The sequence below is a fragment of the Thunnus maccoyii genome, chromosome 4 (genome assembly GCF_910596095.1).
Source record: "Thunnus maccoyii chromosome 4, fThuMac1.1, whole genome shotgun sequence".
NCBI lineage: Eukaryota > Metazoa > Chordata > Actinopteri > Scombriformes > Scombridae > Thunnus > Thunnus maccoyii.
In genome coordinates this window covers 7,902,043-7,926,181 of record NC_056536.1, presented here as the reverse complement: position 1 = coordinate 7,926,181, position 24,139 = coordinate 7,902,043, and the positions used below count along the sequence as shown (strand labels likewise).

Below are 24,139 nucleotides of genomic sequence, written 5' to 3'. Positions count from 1 at the left end.
GTCTATGACCACAACCACTTTCCTCCCACTCATTAAACTAAAGCTGTGTGCACTTGCCTACATAGAGTACATCACACTTGACAGGTACGAACCCTGTAAATCCTGTGAAAGTACACCCTTTAATATGAAACTGTCTCCTGTCCTTTCTTTGTGAAACGCTGACATTCTGGAGACAAGTAGATCACTCTTTACTGTATGTATACAAGCTATCAAGTGGAGTAAGATAGAAGTTTAGGATGGCTGGAGTAAGACTGCGCCACAAAGAATCATCTCCTGCTCCCTTTTTATCACAGCTGTTTACCACATTCCATTTCTCAAAGAAATAAACAATAACAGGCTTCCCTGCAGCTTCCCCGCCCACAGCTATCTGCTACCTCACACATTGTCCTCCGCCTTCCTCCTCTTCTTCTGCCTCTCTCTCCCTCTGTCACACACACACACAGCCTCATATTAATTCCTCCCTTTATTCTTGCGATATATTAGTCTCTCACAAACACACCGAGCCTCGCTCTCATAAATACCGACCCACTCATTAATTCAATCTGTGGTGATGATTTATTTTCTAGCTCATCGCACAAACACATACAGAGTCTCTTTTTCTCAGTCTCGTGAACACTCTTTCTCTCATATTAATTTCTCTGTCCTTCTCCCCTTCCTCCCGTGGTAAATGGGTTGACACAGACTATGACTTGGCTGCCGTACTGTAGCTTTCGAGCGCTGATTTGCAGCGATCGCCTGAGAGCCTTCCACTGTTTATCATGGAGATAATGATAATGCTTCAGGGTGAGCAGACCCAACTCATTGCAGCCTTTTATGGCCTCAACAATGGCAGTTTGGAGATTAGAGATGACTATTACCAAGAGATACAGCATTAGATAGCCCCGTGTTTGAATCATTGTAACACCAGAATCAATGGAATATAGAGATTTTTACAGAGCAGCAGGAGATAATCATTAAATAAAGGGGTAATATGTGAGATTTTCTCTCATTTGTTTCCATTTTTTACAGTAAAAGCAATTTTTGAAGGATGAAATATGTGTGGAAATTATTAAAATTAAGAAAAAGATGTTTTACTGGAAGACAGACTGAGAAATAATATATGTATGAATAGATTAGTATCTACTGTATAGATTTTTTAAATTGCTTGGAGAAAATGATCTCCTCTACATTATATGGACTGCTGATGACTGTCACATATTCCTGTGGTCTCCAAATGTGTGAAGCATTAGGCCAGAAATGCACGTGGATTTTGCATTGTGGGTTTCACAGCCAAGTAGGAAAAGACAGGTTATCATTGCAGAGAGCAACGTCAGAGGCTCTATCTCTTACACAGCAGTTTTTATGTCCCAGCTTTGAATATTATCTACAAGAGAGGGGCTGTGGGCATTGTTGCTGGCTCTGGCTGCGTAATGTCAAATCGATACCTGGTGCGTTTTGAGTTTCACAAATGAAAAATACAAGCAGATTTGATCAATGTACAAGAGGGATGTATGACTTGAGGCCTGTACTGCGCTGTAATACAAGACAGATCCATAGTTCAGCCTCAGCTGTTGAGCAGCCGAGGTTAATCCATGAACCCAGATGAAAATCGACAATTAGTTGGTTCAGGTTTCACTCATTCTTATTGACTGAATAAGCAAGACAAATCTATGAAAAGGGGTGCGTAGCAAAAGTTGAGAAGGTTTGCAGTTAAATAGTAGATTTTACTTTAAGGAATTATGTATAGGAATCAAACTCTTCATCTGTGATACAGGATTTCCCAAGAGGGAAAAAACAAGGGGAATTCCCACATGACAAGTAATAGTTGCAATTACTTTTATTGTCACAAGGTGATATACTGCATGGAGTCAGTAATCTCGTTTCATAAAAAAAAAAAAAAAGATATTTGTCAATGTTATCCACTTGTGCATTGTAAAACCTAGAATGGGATTTGATTTTCATCCCTTAATTCATTCAAATGTTCAGTAATGTGTTTCTAAATGAATTGTTAATGTGCTGTGTCTCAAAGCTGCCCTGGTGGATAATATCTGAACCTTTTCTTTTTACAACTGAATGATTGTTTTACATTCTCTTTAAATAGTTTTTATTGACATTTGAAACTAAGCCAACACCACTTATTAATGTTAATGCGAGACTACTGTATGTAACCTTTCAAAAAAGAAATAGCACAACCTTTCTATTACAAATGAAAAGATAAATTCATAAACACACACATAACACACCTTTGCTTAATCCAATACACTCAGGGGATTTGCTGCTACAGCTTTATTTGGTCTGGAAGTGATCAGTAGCTTCTGAAAGCTAATATTAGCTAAAGCCAATAAAGCATAGATAAATATTGCTCAGTCAGTTTGCTAATTTTATGAGTCGTCTCTACTTGTGCTCCTGTGAAGGAGCACTTTTTCCAGTTGACTAGCTTTTGACAGAGCTGTCAACTGGAAAACCTAGTTTGAGCAAACTCCATCAGCAGAAAAGAGCCTGTTCTCCCAAGAAAAACAACTATTGATCTTAAATTCAGTCGCCAAAAACGACCTATTGTTACGTTTGAGTGACAGACGCCATCTAGCAGCCGTAGTAAAATGAGTAATATGACCCAGTTCAGATGATGTCAATGTAAGGTGACAAATTTCCATATTTGGAGGTGGCAGGTTGGGTGTATGGATAGATCCTAACTTGAAAAAAATAGACTTTGCTGCAGGAGACCGCTGTTCATTTCACGTTTCCAACTGTGAGTCAGGACAATGTTTTTAAAAATGTAACTGTGATTGTTGTGGTGTTTACTCAGTCTTTAAGGAACTAGTAACTTTAACCCACACCACATTTCCAGTGATCATTTTAACCCAAACTATGATCTTTCCTAGACCCTAACCAAGTGGTTTTTGTGTCTAAACCTAACCAGACCTTAACCACAACGCTGTCACGTCATAAAACATTATATATACACACATATATTATTATATCACTATTTTTAACAGTGATTTGTAACAGTTTTTGAAAGCACAGACACATTATGTTGTCCTGCCTATTACTGCTGATAGAGGCACCTGATTAGAAAACACTCCTATGGGTCGTTCTGGAGTGCATGGTCAAACAACCTATTTGGTCGTTTAACTTGGAGGTCTTCTTGGCAGAGGAAGACCGTGAGATGTGGTTGAAAGAGTCAGTAAGTGGACCTTGAGTTGAGTTTTTTTTTTCTTTTTTTTGCACTTTACCAAAAGGTACATAGCCTCACTTTAAATGTTAAAAATAAATGCTTGACTACTTGTCTTCTAATATGAAATTATGACCTGCTGAGCCCCACTTAAAAGAAAACGCTTGTTTTTAATGTGGCTGTTACACGTTACAGTCTGTGGTTTGGTGTGGATCTTGAGAAATTTCTGGTTGAACACTTTGCCTGCTATGTTGTAGAAAGCTCCAAACAGGACATGTCATTTACAAGTTGCTGAGGTTAGGGGTTCCAAAAAAAATTCAGTATATTCATAGTACTGTTATACGAATTGGATAACAGTGTCCAAAAAATGGTAACTGACAATGAGCTTTTCCAAGTCTGATAACTATTCAACTGTCATCCAACTGTCAGCACAAAACACAACTGTCAGTCCACATGTGTCCCAGTTAAACCTTGTTCCCCACTGTTTCTACAAACAGTGGAGTTTCTGCCCGGATTTCACTATTTATGGCTTTTCCATTGGTCTAATTCCAGTGATGTATTTAAGATACAGTCTAGTTTTACCTACAGTGGCTAATAAATTTAACTTTCCAACTTCATGAATGTCACTGAATATTCATGAGTAATAGAGATTTATGGCTCCCTTTAAACTAAATCTTCAGACAAAGGTTATTTCTTGCTAATGTCTGGCTTCCCTGGTGCATTATGATGACCGCAGCAGGTCTGTTGGAGTTTGTTTAATGATATCATGCAGCTTGGTTCAGATGTTAGATTGTGGGTTTAAATTTATCCCCAGCTGCACCTGAACTTCACACTGCACAATGTTCAGGTACGGTATCAGCAGCAAATTACAGGTTGTGCAAAGAACCTTTTATAAGAGGACTTTGTTAGCACTAAAATTTTATGTGTTTTTAAGTGTTTTTTGAGCCACACAGTTTAAGTGATGTCAGGTTTTTTAGAAATGGGGTGAATGTATGTTCTGGTTTTACTATTGGCCTTTTGTGGCAAATAAAATAATAATCTTCATTGCTGAGGGTTTTTGCAGTATAGGCATTGTGTCAAACTTTACATCCTGTAAGAAATCAGTTTCCTTGCAGCTGGATCATTGCTTGTTGTGGCTTTATTTTGGAGGACAAAAGCGAATAGGACAATGGACTTTAGATTACAACGTGATTTCCATTCATCAGGAAGTAACATATCTGGTTTAATGTTAATGTCTTTATACCCGTACCCTGTGCAAAATAAAGGCAATGAGCTGCCAGCATTTGTTTTTTTCCAGTATTCTACCGTTTGGTCGTTGTACATTCTGATGATATGATATTTAATAGTACTGGTTGTTCCTGTAATTCAAGTCTTCTATCATATATATGTATCTTCACAATATTATAGCCCCAGCCTTGTAAAAGCTATTGATGTTTTTGACATAGTCCTCATATCTAAACTGTTGCACTGAAAAAGGACCTTTATGATGGAGACGGGTGCTGAGTGTTAATGCTGCTGACCTCAACACAGTATTTACTGTCTCCATAGCAATAGACTGAGCCATTTCAGTCACTAACCTAAATTGGTTGCTGTCATATTTGAAAAAAAAAAAAAGTGGTGAAAATAATGAATATATGACATTTTCAAGTTATTTGAAGTCTCTGAGCCAGCCTTTAACTTAAAGTAAAACCTAACATTTCAGGATGATTACAAAAATAAGATCTATCCTGAAGTTTTTTTTTGTTTTTTTGTGACAGTGGATTATATATTCTTTCCTCACATGTTGGGCAATGCAGTGGCCTGTTAACCTCTCTTTACTAAGAATGATTAAAAAAAAAAAAAAAACAGTTTTTATGACCTTTGTGGTCTCTACCAGTTTCAATTACATTGAACCTAATGAGTTCTGTCTCCTGATTCACAGATTCTGTAGATTGAATGTCATTAATGCTGTTTCAGCAAACAGTTGATTTGGGAACATTCGCTAAGGGGGTTCAAGTGAACATTCCCCAACGATTCTATGAAAGTTTAATTAAAGAAATAGTTTGACAGTTTGGGAAATATGCTCATTCCCTTTTTTTTCAGAGTTAGATATGAAGATCAATACCACTACACACACACACTTCACTTCATCTCCTCACTTTCATCTGTCTCACCATCACAGACACTTGATGATGCTACTTAGCATCTTGAAAATGAGAAAGAAAAAGAGCTCACCTTTTTTCCATGATTAATGCGTTCAGTGTTTGGGCTCGTGTAATGTTGTGTTAGTGAATATTAAGAGTCATTACACCCAGTCAGTCTCTGATTAATCAGCTGTTGCAAAAGCACATTAAGGCTTTTGTACAAAAATGATTTAACTGTTTTTTGATACATTACTCGGTATTCATCACTAAATGTTTCCTTCTGCTATTTAAGCCTCAACAACACCTTTAGTTCACAAGCAAATGTTTCAAACACTAACAGTCAGGTCAGCATTTATGCTAACAATCCTGTGTCATTTTATGTTAGTCATTATGGGTTCAAGTCGGAAATCTAACTTTGCCTTCCCTTCCCTGCCAAGAATAAAAATGTGGAGAAACATTATATTCTTATATTTTATATTTTCTAGCATAAAATTTGTCAGACTTAAAAATTTGGAAAATTATTTTTACCAGCCTCAACCCAAAAATATGATATTAAAAATCTTCTTTTGGTGAAACCTCTATAGGGCATCATCCTTAAACTTTGTTTTCTAACTGCACTGAAAGCAGTCAACTAGACCTATCTGTTAACTATGTGTCATTCTGTCTGTCCAGCTATGTTCACAGAGGTGCCTCATGATATGACGGCTCAGAGAGGTCAGGATGTCGAGATGGCCTGCTCCTTCAGGGGAGCAGGAATGCCCTCATATTCACTGGAGATCCAGTGGTGGTACATCAGGAACCATCTCGACTGGACGGACAGACAGCCCTGGACAACCAATGAGGTAGGTTTATGACAGGAACTCTGACTGCCTTATGATGTGAAATTATTAACTCTCATACAATGCCTGTGCTGTAAATGAACTCAGCTTCTACTTGGTGTTATGACAACTGTGATTTCACATTTTGGCTTGTACATTAATCTAAAAGAAATTGTCCTTCTGGGTCATCAAAGGGTGACACTATGACACAGAGGAGCGCTATCAAACAGTTCCTTTTAAGGATAGAGATGGACCACACAGAAGTAATTCTTGGAACTCAAACAACAGTCTTTCCTTCACCTTACCCAAGTGGTTTATGTATCCCACTCCCAAGCTATAGCTGTGATCAGAACACAGTCATATAAATCATTTTTTGTAACAGTGGTTTGTAAAGCTTTTACAAAGCTGTTTAACAATGTCAGAAAACACAGATCAGATAGGAAAACACTGATATGGGTTGTTTTCAAAGGCAAAGAAACAACATTTTTTGTCATTTATGTTGGAGGACGTGTTGATCTTTAAAGTTCCATTAATCAATTAATCAAATTTCTTAGGTTCTTCTGGCTAAACTGTTAGCAATCAATTGCTTTCACATCTAGCAGACACAGAGCAACATTAGCATTCATTTGGAGTAATGTTTCTTGTCATAAGTTTAATACTGACTCTTGTTTTAACTGTGTTTTGGTCCTCACCAACTCCTGAGAAAAACATTTGGGTCTTCAGCTGCTAGATGTTCACTATGTTCACCAGCCACTTTGTGACTGAAAATGGCTGCATACATGATTTAGTGAGAGAACTGAGCTGCAGATTTGGGTAATACTGCGCCCCTCTGATTTCAGCTCACAGCCATTTGATTCAATGTTAATATTAAAAAATATTGATTCATACAGGTATAAAGCATAAAAGAATAACAGTGCTCCTGAGAAATGCTGTAGGTTTATAAGACATTAAAATACCTGTGAGCGTGTGAGAATCCCAGGTCAATTAAACCAGCATATTATCTAATATTACCTGCGTAGATTATGTGAACTTGAAACATCTAATAGTTGGGAGAACAGAATATGTGCAATTGTGTGTTCATGTATATACATTCCCGTGTACGGTTTATAACCCCAATCAAACTGTATAAGTTATTAAAAGTATTCAGATTCAATCATGTTTTGTTGTTTGTGTTTCTAGGTGGCTCCTGACGAGGAGATGCCAAAGGATGCTACCAAGATAAGTGTGAGTTAATCACTCTCTGCTGTCATTCTCTAAGAAAATCCTTATGTTTGCCTCAGTGTTATATGATTAAATGAGCCACAAAACCCTTCTGATTACATTTAAATTTCTTGTTCTGGATGATCCGCAGATGTTGTACTTATGCCATACTACACACAAGGATCAGGAAAAGCTCTCACTGCAGTGAACACTCCAGACAACACATCAACACATTCACTTCATCCTTGATGGGTTTGTAGAGTCACAGCCAAAGAGCGGCCATCTCTGGTGCTCGTGGGTGGTTAAGCGTGCTCCTCAAGGGGTCACGGCCAGCAGTGCATCATCTTCAGATTCTCATAAACACTCCTGCATCTTTAACACCAAAGCCCAATAATAAACAGTGAAGGGGACAGTTTGGGAGGTCAGCAGAAATTTTTATATCTCCTCTGGTGTCTATAGAGACTTTTAGTTATTCACTCAAGCCAACGGTTTTCCTCCAGCAAGCAGGCAGAGTCTTCCCCCGAGGGTGACAGCATGGCTCTACAGTGACTTTGGACTGTTTCCTTCTAATTAACTGCAGACATGAAGAAAATATAAGAACTACAGAACATTACTGCCACACCAACCCATCCCTCTTGCTAAATATCTCTCTGCTGACTTCACAATTACAAAAACGAGCAACAAATTCTACCAGCGCATCATACAAGCTTTGAATTTACAAAGCATTGCATTGAAAAGCACTGATATAAGTATAAATAAAATATTGTGTAAAGTTATGCTTTTTCGCTGTCCTTATCTCGGTTATGTAGTCTTGATATATATGATTTATAAAAACATACTGTATATACTGTATGTATATAAACATATTAATCTTCTTCTAGAGCTTCCAAATACATCCACATGTGTGTGCAGAAACACACACACACACAAAACATGAAGCCTCTCTCTCTTTCTCCCATTAGGCTAACTGCTGCTGATTCGCTGTAATGAAAGCACCAGCTGTGGTTTGGATGACTGAGTGCGTGTATGTGTGTGTGTGTGTGTGTGTGTGTGTGTGTGTGTGTGTTTGTGTGGGTGGAGCCGAACACTGCAGGCTGTACAGCTGGAAAATCATTATGAGCTTTCTGCATATAATAGATGTTGGCCCAAATCCATATAAACATGGTAGATGCCCACTCAGACGCATAGACTGATGGACGAGTACAGACAACAGCTTTAGGTGTTAAGCTTTTACACACACACAAATGGAGGGATTGTCTGTGGCACACACACACACACACAAAATCCATCTACTGGCGTCACAGGGAGTAAGGTGGGTGATAAACGAACTAGTATTTATATCTTGGTGAGTCACATCTCCCGCATGTCCCCAGACTCTCATCATCCCGACAGTGCTGCTCTGTGAACTTGCAAAGCTTTTACCCCCAAGATGTAGTCTCTTCATACTTTTAAAGGCCACAAATAGAACTTGCTATGTAGCACCTTTGTCTGAGTGTGTGTAAGCGAGTGGGAGTGATTGGCTGCAAGGAGGTACTGCTGGCTATAGAGGCTACACTAAAGAAGTGGTTTCAGTATCACATTCACATTGCAGCTCTAATATTCTTTCTTTGTATCTCTCTATCACCTTTTTAAACACAGCAATTTATCATAGGCACCCATAAACCTTTTATTTATATTTAAACAGATAATCACTGTAAAATTGTCGAGTGGGTGGTAACTGGCAAGTTTCTTGTTTGACTGAATTTATATGCAAGGAGGATACCATAAAAGGAAAAGTTTGACATTTTAGAAAGTACGCTTCTTTGCTTTTTTGCTCCAAGTTAAATGAGTATATCCATACCGCACTCATTTCTGTAAATACGTAGCTGGAGAGAGATAGAACTTGATGTTAATTAGTCAGCTTTAGGGGTGCTACTATGTAGATTTTTTTTTAACCTTTGGACAGAGCCAGGCTTTATGACTCTATGAGTCACTATTTGGCTTCTATGCCTCTATCTGGAAGTCTGAGGAAGAGCCTTGTGCTTGAAACATCACAGCAGAGAATTTTTAAAAAAGTCCTTTAAACAGGAACTATTTGATGTGTGGATCTCCCTGTTCAAATATTTGGCTCCACCAAATAGTGTTTTTTCCCTCTAAACTTCTCATATTGTTTCATTTCAATAAATGTTCAAATGATCCAATATTTCAGCAGAAATCAAAGATTAGAGAAGAAGTCCAAAAACTGAAAACAGATTTGTGTATCAGAACTTTGTTTTTTCTTCTTTCCTCTCCCATTAATCATCTCACGACCCCCCAGATTTATCTGGTGACCCTTTGGAGGGGCCCGACCCCTAGGTTGGGAACAACTGGACTAAACTAGCTAACTGTATATAAAGTAGTTAAAACTAGCTCCACCCCCAGCAGCTACAACAGTAACATGCTGCTCTAACACTGATGCTTCAGTATTAATAATCTAATGATGTCATATATAATAATATACCAGTCAGAGGGACCAAACCACTACTTTTACTGCAATACTTTAACTACATCAAGCTCATAATACTTACGTACTTTTACTTAAGTAGGACTTTTCATGCAGGACTTTTATTTGTAATGGAGTATTTTTTCATTGATATATTGGTACTTTTACTTTAGTGAAGGATCTGAATACTTCTTCCACTACTGCATACTGTGAATGCCCTAAATGAAATGACATGAATGTAACAATACAAGTTTGTGAGGTTACATATAATTCAGGGATCATTTCCTGCTAAAGTGTTTCATTTCCCCCCCTTTAGGAGTCAGATGATTGTCAGTGCCTAACATATCACACACACATAATTTAGACACTATGAAATAAAGATCAGAGACTATGAGCTAGCTAAATGATGGCATGAAGTTTCCTGTGATGAATAATTCCCATCTTGAAGTTGTTTTTCATCCTGTACAAGAATAACAGGCAGGAAAAGGAATAAAAGCATCACTGATATATGGAAATACACTGACTGTGAATAATGTTAGAGGAGTGGGAAACCTGGTTGTTGGACAGTCAGTGCAAGTAGGCATGTGTTAGCTGGCAGATGTATGAGTGCACTTTTTGCAGGACATTCCCACTTATTGCCAGACAGCTACACTAACTGAGCATCTGTGCGATACCAGTAAGTGTTTGTGTGTTACAGAGTGAAAAGGCTGCTCTTTTCTTAGTCATGCGCATCCGCTGTGATGTTGCAGCTATTTCATTTTGAAGGCTCATCTTCAGCTACATTTATGATAAAAGGGCAAAGACACTGAAGGACAGGGTGGGAAAGATAAGCTGATAGACAGATGAGGAGAAACACAGGAAAAGGACACAGTGAAGAAAAGCAAAGATAAAAAAGGACAAAACAAAAAAGACATTCACAAAGGAGCAAAAGACAAAGCCAGCAAAAAACAAGCAGACCTACTTGGGATACCAATATGATACCAATACCAAATGATCTGCTCATTATATTTGATATAAATGAGCACACGTCCAACAATATTTAGATGTTAAACCAATGTTGATATGACATTTGGCACTGGGGATGTGAATTGTTGGCTTAACAGCAATTCAATTGACAATTTAATGGTTAGTATGAGTATTAATGCTCCTGCAGTACCTCAATGCACTTTTGTACTGTGCACTCTGACATGTCGGTTTGTGAAGACCAGCGTAAGCAATGTTAGATTCTGCTAGGCTGACCATGAAAAAGTAGACTTGTGACAAACACTGACCTGTGTTTCAGGAAAATGATCTATTTGCAATGAATGATTTTGTGCTACTCTTATTTTATACCAACACTGAAAATAACTATCTATATTGATACATTGATTTATATAAGTTGAGGAGTTTTTTGAAGGTTTTAGCTTAATGAAAGAAGAAATAGAGCATCTCTCCTCTCCAAATGAAAAGGTGAAGTCATAACCAATAAAACACACCTCAATTCAATACATTCAGGGTTTTTTGCCTGTTTTTGGTCAGGTATGACCAGTATCTTATGATGGCTAATGTGTCTTGTGTGACTATTATCCTGTGATTGTAGCCGCCATCCGGCAAGTGTTTCATAGGCTTGTATGATTTAACCATAATTTCTTGCTGTTCTCTTTTTATTTTGTTAATCTTTGCCAGGTTGTGAAGGTTGTAGGAAGCAACATCTCCCATAAACTCCGCCTCTCCCGAGTCAAGCCGTCTGATGAGGGCACCTATGAGTGCCGTGTCATTGACTTCAGTGATGACGCAGGTACCCGCCACCACCGTGTGCGCGCTTACTTGCAGGTGGTGCCAGAGAGCGACATCATCGACAGCAATCACAACGACAACTTTGAGGCCCTGGATGACACCAAGAGAGGAGTGGGATTCGCTGATGGGGACGATGTGGAGTCTCACGGTGGCACCAAAGAGCATGCTCATGGTCACCACCAGAATCACGGGCACCACCAGGAGAATGGCAAGCGGCCTTCATCGGCGGCTCACCATGGCCACAGCCACGGTGGCAGCAGTCAGCAGCACAAGGCAGGCAGGGAGCTGAGGAAGAGGGACGTGGACAGTAACCACAGCCACAATGACTGCTCCAACGAACCCAGCTGTACGCTTTAGATGTCGTCTTATTACACCTGAGTGATAGATTGCACAAGGATTGCATAACATGATGTGTGTCACAGCATAAAAAGCTATTCTTCCCACACAGTGGAGGCCTGTGCACAAATCCACAATCCGTAGAAATGTACAATATGGCTTATTCAGAGCACTGTGCCGTGAACTCGAGGACGCGCTGTGCTGGGAATGTAGCTTTTTCTTGCTGTGCATGGGTCTGGGCTGGACTGCTCACTGTCTGTAAAGCCTGGCTTCACGACATACAGCAAGGGGGGCTGACATGTAGATCTAGGCAGCTCCACCGTTTCTGGTCTCAGCACCAACAAAAAAAGACTCTTGTCTCACTATTAACCCATGCTCTGTTCTGTTGTACTTTATATACTGTAAATGACCCAACCCCGCTTTCACTCTCATTCTGCTTCCACTGCCTTACTCTTTCATTTCATACACACCCAGAAAAAAGTAAATTATTATATCTTTACAATAGAAGCATAATGTTGTACCTTTTTTCAGCTAAAGGTTGCTTTTATTCTGAGAGTGTACTGAATGAAACTCAATGTCAGTAACTCTTTCCCTGGAAAGCTTGTCATGTCTGATTTCTCAGCTTTTTACCAACAACACTAGCTGTGTTGGTGAAGATTCTGTGTACATCCAAAAATCTCCAAGTTGTTCTGTTTGAAATATATTCCCAACACACAGGCAGAAGGAAACATGCTTTCTTCAGCAGGAATTCATCAAGGTCTCAGAGCAGCAGTGCTCATCATCATCAAGGACAGGTACGGCCTCAACTCATTTCAGTCGTAGTAAATACACTGGCAGTGCAGGAAATGTGGGATTTCTATGACCACATTTGTACACAGTTCAAAGCACATCGCAGGCTGTATTTTCCCCACAGTGTTTTGAGATTATGAATTTGCAGCCCAACAAAAAATATGTTTTTTGTTCAACCCTTGTGCTACAGCTTTGATTCATTCATGGCTGTTCAGCCAGAGAGAAATCAATCAAATTGTTCCACATGGACCCCGTCTGTTTGGAAAGCCACAAAAAGATCAAATCTGTGTCACTAAATTAAAAATCAGACTTAGAGTGCCTCTGAATCCACCCTGTGATGATAAATCAGTAGAAGAAATGTGATCTTGGTGCACAATACTTTTTGGGAAGAGCAGTATTCATATCCCAACTTTAAAGTTATTCTGATGCTCTGGCCCAGTGCTCATCAATCATTAAAAAAGCCTCAATCCTCCATACTACAAGCCTCTAATCCACTCTGTATATATGTCTGTATAATATGAAATAAAGTGAGTGCATGTTCAGTAATTTTCTTAAAAACTTTTTCCACCAACCATATACAAAGACAGTGTATTAGTTAAGATATTTTTTGTTTGGTTCATAAAAAATATCACTGTCCTTTCTGTTCTGAATCTCTTTTTCTACTTTAGAAGTCCTGTCAAATAGGTCTCTTATTTTTCTTTTCAAAGCGGTTTTCCGCTGCTTTACTGCTCTCCAAAAGTGCTGTACAGACAAATGAATGACACATTTTCTTCATAGCTGCTCAGAAAGGGGTTTCCCTAATGTATCTTAGTACTTAAAGCAGTGTTTCTTAAACTACTGTATGATATGTGCGGGCCCGCAAACATGAGTGTTACTGTGTTTTCAAGAGCCTGAAAAGTGGGATTGATTTCATGCAGATTGGGACTTGGTCTGGAAAGGTTTGAGAGACTGTGCTCCATTTTACTTCTGCCATTTTTGTAACTCAATGATAATCTCATTGCATAGATTCCTGTGTGAGGCACAAGCCTTGTCTGTAAAGGTATTGGAAAGAGCAAACAGTATGAGGCATTCAGGACAATACCTCACTCTGGAGGGATTAAATGGGACAACGTGAATGTGGATACATACTGGATAAAGCCTTGGGCACTGAGGGCGAGAAAAGAGGAAAATGTTCTTAGTGAAACAATGACATTGGCTGCCCACATTGTCACAAAATATAGTCTATGTCTCAAGGCCATGAGGGGCTTTACTTCTCTGCTACATTATCCATCAGATGAAGAACAGCGTTCCTGCTATTGTGGGCGGTCCCTGTAGACTGTGAGGGTGCTTTAGTGGGAGGAGGAGGGATCAGTGGGATTGTTTTGGTTTTTTTTCCAACCAGTAACTCTAATTTGATGTTTTGTAAAGAAGAGATCTCTGTTAATAGAAAGAAAGGGAAAATGTACATTTCTTCTAGAATGTTTGGTCTCACGCTAAGTGTATGCCTTTATCAAATGAAATAAATTGTATATGAAACAACAGTGAGTCTTGGGTCAATCAATTTCTCATTGATTGAGGTGTGAAAAGGTGCAATGAAAATGGGCAGAATAAACTTACTTCTACATCTGATTGTGGTCTAACTTTTGGGCCTTGCTCTGTGTGTGTGTGTGTGTGTGTGTGTGTGTGTGTGTGTGTCTGGCTGTCTGTGTGTATTAAGAAGAAATGATATTAGCAGTTGCCTGTGTGTAGTAGGTGCTGCGCCCCCCCCACCCCCCTTCCCATTGCTGATGATGACTAATGGTGCTATTGTCAGCACTGGCAGCAGGATAAATAGCAACAGCGCAGGATGAGATAAAGAGGCGCTGTGCGGTGCTTGCTAGAGTTAAGCCAGGCCAGCTAAATACAAAACACGTACCAATCTCGTTTCCTCACACTAGAAGGTCCATACATTTATTATGGAGCAATGAGGTGGGAATGCTTCGTTTCTCCCATCAGTGAGGTGATGTGATAATGGAGGGAGCTTCCTGTTTCCTTAATTTAAACATCTCTTGAACCCCATAGGGCTTTGAGTGATAACAGCTACAATGATAGACTGGCCGGTATAGCTGTAATGAGGCATTCAACTCCCACTTATTTACACAACCTGGTGCACCCTCTTCCACAGCACAGGATGTGTCTGGTTTTATACTTTTCTTACTGCCAGAGAATTCCATAGAAAGACCAAAACCAATAATTCGTTAGTCCTCTCAATTAGGGATGCACAATATTATCGGCCGATAAAAGCTCTAAAATGAAGTATCGGCATAAGCGAATTCTGCCGATTATGAGAGGCCGATATGTCGCCATCTCCTCCGCCGCCTCACCCTGACGGTCCCGGTGCTTCCTCCGCAGGCTCCACTTCACTCAAGCTGCCCGCTGCTTCTTCCCACTTTAACCCGAATAACAAACCGGGGCTTGGTGCTCCACATAGAGAGCCAGGGCTAATGTTAGTTGGGAGGCTAGCGAAGGCTAGCTGGCTGTGCTTCCCTCTGGTCATGCTGTGGCTAACACTCCGATTTGAAAAATAAAAAAACTTCATCTTCTTCTTTATAACGGCGGTTGGCAACCAGCGTATTAGGTGCATTACCGCCACCTTCTGCTCCGGAGTGTGGACCAGAGATTAAGTCCTACACATTAATCCTGTCTGTCTAATGAACTCAATGAAAACTCTACTGCTCCACCCACTTGGCAAGTTCATTAAAGTTTTAATGCTGAGCTCCTGAATCCAGTCTTCCTAAATTCTTCCTTCATATATTGTCTTTCTTGATCATACTTAGTACACTCTATGCTTGCATGCATAATAGTCTCCTCTGCCAGCTGGAAAAAAATATGTGTATATATCGGTATCGCAATCAGCCACAATGAGTTGGAAATATCAGCATATCGGATATCGGCAAAAAATCCAATATCATGCATCCCTACTCTCAATACTTTCCAACTTACCTTCCCTGTCTGTGGCACTAAGCCTTTAAGGGGATGCTGCCTCTCAGCAGACTTCCAGTGGCTCAGGAGGCTACATAAACAAACAGTATAAGTAGAATTTTACTTCTTTTCCTTGTTCTCTACTCGGATTGGAAACTTATATGTTCATACATGTTCGAGCCTGAATCTGATCCGAAATATGCAAGTGGACAACGCGAACAACCTGTTCATGTCATCACGAGGAGGAAGTTGAGGCAAATTTGCAAATGAAGCGCTCAGAGCAGGTTGAAACCCTGGCTTTTGACCTGCAGGGAGCAAATAAAGTTTTGGACCTTTGACCATGTCTAACAAAGACATCTGACATCATAACAGTATAAAAATAACAGAAAATCACAAAAGCACATTGGTTCCTACTGAGTTTCCTTATTAAAAAAGGCTAAATAATTTCCATAAACAGCTGGGCACTGTAGTTTTTAGGACATGTAACCAGGAAGTGAATTGTTTATTTGATAGGGACTATATTGCACAGAGGAATAAACTGTATCAGGCTCTGTCTACACAGTCAATATTTAGTTAGTGGGATCAATTCATTGTTGTTTTTAGCCTTTTCGAGGGATTTGTTGACAACAACAAAAATATTGAGTATTACCATCCTTATCTACTTTAAGTAAAATACTGAACCCAGATGTGCTCCAGATATATTAAACTAGATTCTTGAGCCAGCACCATCTATCTCTCCAGCTTGTGAAGAAACTCTTGTCCACCTACAAATTATAGAATTAAATGAAAATTTCATATTAGTCGGTTTATTCATTTGGTATGGTTCAATTAAGAACAGACTTGATTTGCGATCTCTAAAATTGGCAAAAAAAATGTGATTTAAAACAGGAACATTGTGACCAAAATGATTAACAATCTGGCCAGACATTTGTTGCAGCTTTTCAATACTGGGAGTTACAGACACGTTTTAGTCGTTACCAAAAGGTTTTGAGGCTTGATACTCAACCCTATTCAAGTGCTGTACACCACTGAGTTTGACCATGATTGAGAAAAGCCACATTTTGGAAGTATTTTAATGGTGGGAGTGTTATGGTGATTATTTTGATCATGATTGTTTCAGGGTCACAAAAAAAATCTAATTTTCATGTCCACCCACAAGCAAATGAATTTGTATAAAAGGTTGAATCTCTGAAATTCGAGACTGAATAATCAAACTAGTAAGCTAGTTAAGAATAAAGCATATCTTTGGAAAATAAAGATATAACATAAGAGGGAAAAGAAAACATAACATTTGCATACACTGTAAAAAAAAAAATTCGTAAAAAAATGGTAAAAAGTCCGGCAGCAAAAGTTGCCAAACACTTACCGTCAAATAACAGTAAAAATCCTTTAGTTATTCTACAGAGATTTATATTTAAAATAAATTTAAAAAATATGTACTTTGGACATTGTCTACAGTTTTACAGTCCAACCATTGTAAAATAAAAAGAAAATCTCATTATAAAACATTGCTAGAATGTTAAACAAATGTTTAAATCTGCACAAAAAATGAAAAAGATTGCAGAACTACCTTAAAATTACCTAATTTAAATGAAGACTCTTGTTTTCATACAGTAATCTTTGGTAAATTCATAGGATTATCCAGTCCATCCACAAGAACCCCCCATCAAAGTACAGATTTCTGGATGTAAAACACAGAAAAATTATGTAACATTACATTCAAATTACCCTCCTTTGACACCCATTCATGGTGTCTTGAGAGCTTTAAGCTTTTATTTTATGTGATTATCCAATCTATTTACAGTAAATCCCTGGTAAATGTTGGTTTTATACTATACAAAAAATAAGATCATGTGATAATGGTTTACAAAATCATAATTTTAATAATCATTACTTTATATAAACATTATTTGACAGTAATTACAAGCAGCTCTCCAATATATTCCCAGGCTTTTCCCATAAATGTATGGGGTTTACTTTATATAAACATTATTTGATACTATTTAAAAGCAACTATCCAATAAATCTACATACACTTCCCCATTAATATATAGGGTTTACTTTATATAAAAATTATTTGACAGAAATTGCAAGCAACTCCCCAATATATCTACAGACATTTCACATTAATATATGGAGTTCTGAATGTACAAAAACCAGAAGGTCTATGTAAAAGTACCTTTATATCAACTTTGACACTGAATAAATATATACATTTTTCTATTGACATTTTGTGCAATCCATTCAATACAGATCCCCATTTGAGATGTATGAGATTTCAAGATGTTTAATAACCAGAACATATCATAAAATTACCTTTTACTGCTTGCTTTACAAAGTAATTCTGTAGACATTGCCCAAGCCTAGTATACAGGTACATTTTATGTTTCAGATATGAAAGTTTACTATAGAATAAAGCTTATTTGGGTATTAAAAAATTACTACAAAATTAGTTTCACATTAATTGTGTATGAAGCAGCAGACTTTATTCCGGATGGCATTACATATTTGAGTCTTACGTCTCTGGTTTGTGGCTTTGGGAGAAAGTACTTCATGTTCACAAATATCAGAAGTGGGAGTAAGTTACACATGTGCAAGTCACAAGCAAGTCTCAAGTCTTAACCTTAAAGGCTCAAGCAAGTCTTAAGTCAATGTGACTCTCACTGTGACTTAGACTCAAGTAAGCCAAGTCAAGAGAATGCTAAATGTTGAGCAAGAAAAGTCAATTAAGTCACAAGTCAGTCACCATGAAAGAAGCACTTAAAACACGAGAGAAAAGGGTACAATGGCAAGCCATGTCATGAGAAAACTGCACATGTTAGTTAGTCTCTACAACTAGGGATGGCTATGGTTAGGATTCATAAATACAACTATTTATGGTTCAGTTCATACCTTGTTTTTTGTTGTTGTTGCTGTTTTTTTGGGGGGGGGGGGGGGGGGGGGGGGGGGATTAAATCATCTGCAATTTTGAATGTCAACATAAAACTAAAGAACATCATGCAGGCTGAATAACTTTATAAATTAACTTCACATAATTAACTATTTGAACAAAAACAAATAATCTGAATCTGTATTTTATGCAGTATTAATGTGTGTGGATGTTGTATGACTTCTACCATTCTACCACTAGGTTGTGCCTTTGAATAAGGTGAGAGTTTTGAAGCAGAAGTAGTAGAAGAAGAGTAACTTCCTCCAGTTGTAGTAGTTAGCACAAAGCTAATGGGTTTTAACAGCAGCAAAAATATGCTGGTGGACTGTAAGCTACATATACTGCTTTGTTGTGGTTGTAAAGTGCGCAGATAAAAAAAACATTATACTACAGCCTGAGTCTCTGTCTGCAACACATGACTACTTTGGTATATTTACTCGCCAAATGGAAAATCTACCCGCATTTGGCACAACGAAACATAGTATTCTATCTGACGATTACTTTTTTCTGCTGTGGATTGTGAACTGCTGAATACTCTTTAAAGTCAAATCACTTGCATGTAAGTCTACAGTCTATTGGCAGAAACAAATGTTTGTGTAATGTTTGTGTGGTACCTGTGTTAGTGAGGAGTTTGGCTGCTAACTGCTTTTAGCAGTATTTTTCTGTAAAAGTAGAGAATAACAATTTTATGCTGTATTTATAAAAGCACCAACAAACTGAATTTATAGCTGTTAAGGTCAGTATTGGAGGTAAGTTTTTGCACAGCGGTAAGTCTTAGAATAAAGTAAGTAAGGTAGGTATTACTGTAGGTTACGGTAGGTCCCAGACTAACTTAAATTATTAAGGTAAATATTAGGGTTAAGTATTAAGGTAGGAGGGAGGTGAATGTTAAGTTGGGTTTGGGTACATAGTTAATCAAGCAATTCTGAGGCTAATTGTATAGGGAAATTTTGGGCTGAGGCCCTAGAGTGAGAGTAGATAGGTCTAAAGGTAAGTTAAAGGTTTCTTAGGTGTTTTGGAAGTCTAAGATTGGATCCTTCCAGGCTGTGGTTGAATCGTCCTCCAGAGTTTCTTCAGCTTCTATGGTCAGTAGGATTGTCCTAGGTCCCGGTGCATCCGCGGCCTAGCCCCCTAAGCTGGACTACGGGATGGAGAATTTGGGGGTTGTGAGAAAATTTGAAGGAGACCGATTGTTAAGGCGCCAAGGTCAGATTCGTTGTGTGTGGTGCATTGTGGGCTATTGCATGAGTGAGGCTAACCCTCATAGTAGACTGGGCCATGTTCAAGGTCCTGCCGCCCTGGACCACCACACCCTGTGTGCTGTCCTATAGTCGGGACACAGGGGGGCTGCATACTTACCACCTGACCGCCGCAGGCTATTTGTTAACACCGCTAGGTTGCCCTAGCCTGGCCAGTCAGGTCTGAAGATCCTAGGTCTCGTGACTTTTAAAACCGGGTTGTGGAGCCTATGTTGCCTGTGTTCCATACACTGCACAACCCCAGAATATGCCATGATACTTACCATTATACTGCAGGAACAGAAATCAGTGTCATGCTGAAATTCAGTTTGTAGGTGCCTTTATAAATAGAGCATAAAACTGTCATTTTCTACTTTTACAGCAAAATACTGTTACAAGCAGTGTAAATTAACAGTAACTTGTGTATTACTGTTAATTTGAACTTTTCACAAGTGGCATACTTACAGATTTTTACTGTAAACAGCAAAATGTACGACATACTACTCGACACACTATTGTGTAACTGACTACTAACAGTGAGGACTACAGTGAGTTTCAATTAACAACAACAACTGAATACTGAACAACTAGTCAAATTACTTGTATGGAAGTGCACAGTCTATTGGCAGAAACAAACACATTACTGTTCTTGGTTTCATTACATAATGTTTGTGTGGTACCTGTGTTAGTGAGGAGCTTGGTGGCCTTGAGTACCTTCTCTGTGTAGACTCCAGGTTCATAATTGTCCATTTCAGAAGTGACCGGGTGGAAAACTCTGGCAGCACGGCCTCGAATAGCCCCAGCAGTGCGATCCAAACCGTCAACATCTTTCTCCTGCAGAGTGATGACACTTATTCACGTCCTCTAGGATGTGGTTCTCTGGCACATAAAACAATGATGCAGTTAGTTGTATATATGTTTTTAGTCAACCACCTTGTTGCAAACATGTCACGTGCCTGCCTGGATACAAATGTTAGAAGGTAGTGCAGGAATATACTCATTTTTTTTAACCTGAGACATGCTTTAACCAAAGATGTAACATGTCATCGTTGAGTAGATACACTAGTAGAGCAATAAAATAAGTGCAGCAGAAACGTCAGTTCAGACCACTGTGTTAAACTAACTGACTGCTAACAGTGAGGACTACGGTGAGATTAAATTTTAAATATTTTTCCCACAAACCTTGTTACTTGACATAATTACTCAGACAGTATTTACAGTGAACAAACAGCCATTTGAATTGTGACTTCAAATGTTAAGACAAATTATACAACTTCAAAGTGTTTCTTTCAAACCATGTCTCACTTTATTAACATTATAAATGAATGATGCTAAACATTTGTACACAATTATAAAGTAATAGAACAAAGCATGGAGTTTATTCAGGTAGTTAAACATTCAAAAGTCATTTAAAATGTAAACATTTAAACAAGTAGTGTAGTCTGTCTGAATATTGTACACAAATAAAGACAAAATATATCAACATGCTCCTTTAACTGTTGCATGTCAAAAAATGCTGGGACGATTGAACTGGAAAAATGATATGGTTAAAGAACAATGGGACAGCTTTAGTGGGTGTATGTCTGTATCCTAAGAATCTGATGGTTTGGTACAGTACATCTGTAATTGTTGCCATGTACTAATACTCACCACATTATTGTAACCAAATAACTGCATCTAATATCAGTGCCTGTTTGTTTTTTAAAATTGGTATTTTCCATTAAAAAACCTATGTCCCTCTAAAGCAAGTTGTAACCAGACTGTCCAAGTGTGTGTTTATAAAAGTTTGTAGTGAGCGAATGACTGACTGAGAAAGTGACTGAGTGAATGACAGTCACTATGAGTAACCAAGACTTGTGGCTAAGACACTGATTGTATGGGTGGGTGAGAGGGTTCGCTGTCCCATTCAAAAGTCCATTAGTTTCTTAAGGAGACTGAACACACAAGGGTTGACTGATGTCATCTTTCTCCATCTCCAGTGAAAGGACAGGGTGCCTCTCGGTGTATCCCTGTGAACCAACTGAAAAACAAACAGTGTGTATCATAAACTGTAGTAGTCCTTCAGTGTTGCATCCATCCAGGAATGCAACACTGAAGGACTGGGAGATTGCTGCAAATTGCTGATGTGTTTCATATAGGCCACTAGAGTAATAAATCTACAAGTACACAACACTACACAGACAGTGATGGGACATTATCTACATAAAATTAAGTTATTTGGGCATGTTGTCATATAAAACAAAGTAAAATGAAACTCACTGTGTAATTTGGAGCATCAGAATCACAAGTCCAGCTCTCAGAAATGTTGACTTGCTGCTGAAACAAGACATTATTTTAGCAACAGTACAGATGTAGTTAGCAAGACGGATTTCAAAAACTTAATTTCTGCATCTTAAGTCCCATGCCTTTTACATTTCAATGGAATTAAATTCACTTCAGGAAAACAATTTGAGCAAAAACTCCAAATCGTCAAGATTGGTCGGTAAGTCATTAAGAATCTCAAAGAATAGATCACAGGCTTAAGGAAAAAAAAATATACCAGTAAAATAGCTTTTTGTTTGATGTTGTGATTGGATGACACAGTACCAAATTGTTATGACAAAAGCAAGGGCATATAGCACCATTCAAACTGATTGGAAATGTATTTTGACAATGCTACCAAGCAAAGCAAAAAGGAACTCACCTAGTGATTTGCTGGATGAAGATGGGTAACAAAAAACAAAACAAAACAAAAAAATCATACGCCGCTGTCCAGGTGCACATGTGCCAACTACTGTTGAGAGCTGCTGCCTGCTGCTGCTACTGCCGTTGCGAGCTGCTACAATAGTGTGATCTCTTGCAGTAATCACACTTATTATCAGCCTTGACCTACAGTATTACATACACACATGCTGACACTCACACAGTCTGGACATGGGGATGAAAGGACTGTTTAGTACAACCCCAAAAGTTAAGAGACATTACAGCACCGTAATGTAAAGCTGCCTATTCTCTTTTACTCAGCATCTACTGATCACTGTCTGTCTCTCACCCCTCCTCTCCCTTTCCCTCCCCTCCCTCATTTTTTGACCCACTAGTGTTCTGTTTATTTTCTTATATGAATAGATAATGGGCAAAAAGCAAATCTCTTCATTTGCATGTAATACAATTTAAAAGTTAAATTGAATCCTAAAGGATTTTGGATCAAAAAGACAATTGGCAAGATAGGAAGCAAGAAAAATGAAACATTTCTGCAACCCTTTCTGGCTTTGTACAATTATTTGCTGTTTTACTGTGAAATAAAGTTTTACCTGTGAGGAAGCCAGAGTGTCAAGGAAGGTGATAAGGGACAGGCTCAGAAGCTACCAAATGAAAACAAGCAAAATCAAACTTACCTTCACACAGCTACACCGACATCCTCTTTGGTTTCTACTCTCTCCTAAACTAACATCTCTCCCTTTAAATAGGCCCTGAAATCTGTCTAGGCAGAACCATATTTCTATCAGGGGTGTCCTTTCCCTTATACCAACAACTGGTGAATGACAATGTCACTTGTATCAGTTAACATTGTTTACACACATATCAACAACAACATTGTTCCTTATCATAAACCAAAATAAGTACAAATAACATAAATACAAAACCAAACATTTAACTAAATAAAATACATTCTCCCACACTTGGTCTAACCCATGACATCACTGGTGATGTCAGCAAGACCTTAAAATCAGGAAGTGGTTCAGTGCCTCCATTTTGTCTCCTGGCCACATGGTGGATAAGTATGATAGGTTGGAACATAAGCTAATCTATAACTCAAGAAACAATAAATAATGAACTTGAATACTTTTCTGTCTTGATTGAACCATAAAGGACAGCAATGTGACTGGCTAAACAAACAAATGACAAGTATGGCAGGAAATACAAAGTTTAATGGCGACAAAATGGAAGTCTCACCCACTTTTTCACAACTATTCAGATAAAACAATCCTGAACTACTTTCCTCCTCTGATCTTAAGATTTGATATATTTGATACTGAATCATGTCAGAATCAATTAATCAAGAAAAATTAAGCTAAATAATTTGGTTTTGGATATAAATAGCTTGACTCAACCAGTGAATACTGAACTGTGTTACTATTGAACATACTCTATGTTTGTATGCTAAGTCCTTCATATATTTTACGTTAACATCCGTTGTCATTTATTTTTCATCTTAGGCTCAAGTGAAACATGAGTGCTGAGGTTCCTTGAGCTTCAAAGAAATCTCGGTATGATGTATGCTGAAATACTGTTGGTATTGCTTGAACTATTCCAACGATTATTTCTTGACTCATCAATTAATTGTGTGGTCTATAAACTGTCAAAGTAAGAAAATACACCAATTTTAGTGTCATTTGCA

General features: G+C 38.4%; 1 protein-coding gene across 1 annotated transcript in view; it reads left to right on the top strand.

The window, feature by feature from the left end:
- LOC121896296 (V-set and transmembrane domain-containing protein 2-like protein) overlaps positions 1–11,886 on the top strand; it is a 45,589-nt gene extending 33,703 nt beyond the window's left edge. Inside the window, exons 2-4 of the mRNA XM_042410093.1 lie at positions 5,947–6,116; positions 7,272–7,316; positions 11,419–11,886. Of these exons, the coding sequence (XP_042266027.1) occupies positions 5,947–6,116; positions 7,272–7,316; positions 11,419–11,886 (683 nt within the window). The remainder of the gene's footprint in view (positions 1–5,946; positions 6,117–7,271; positions 7,317–11,418) is intronic.
- Positions 11,887–24,139: the final 12,253 nt, after the last annotated feature.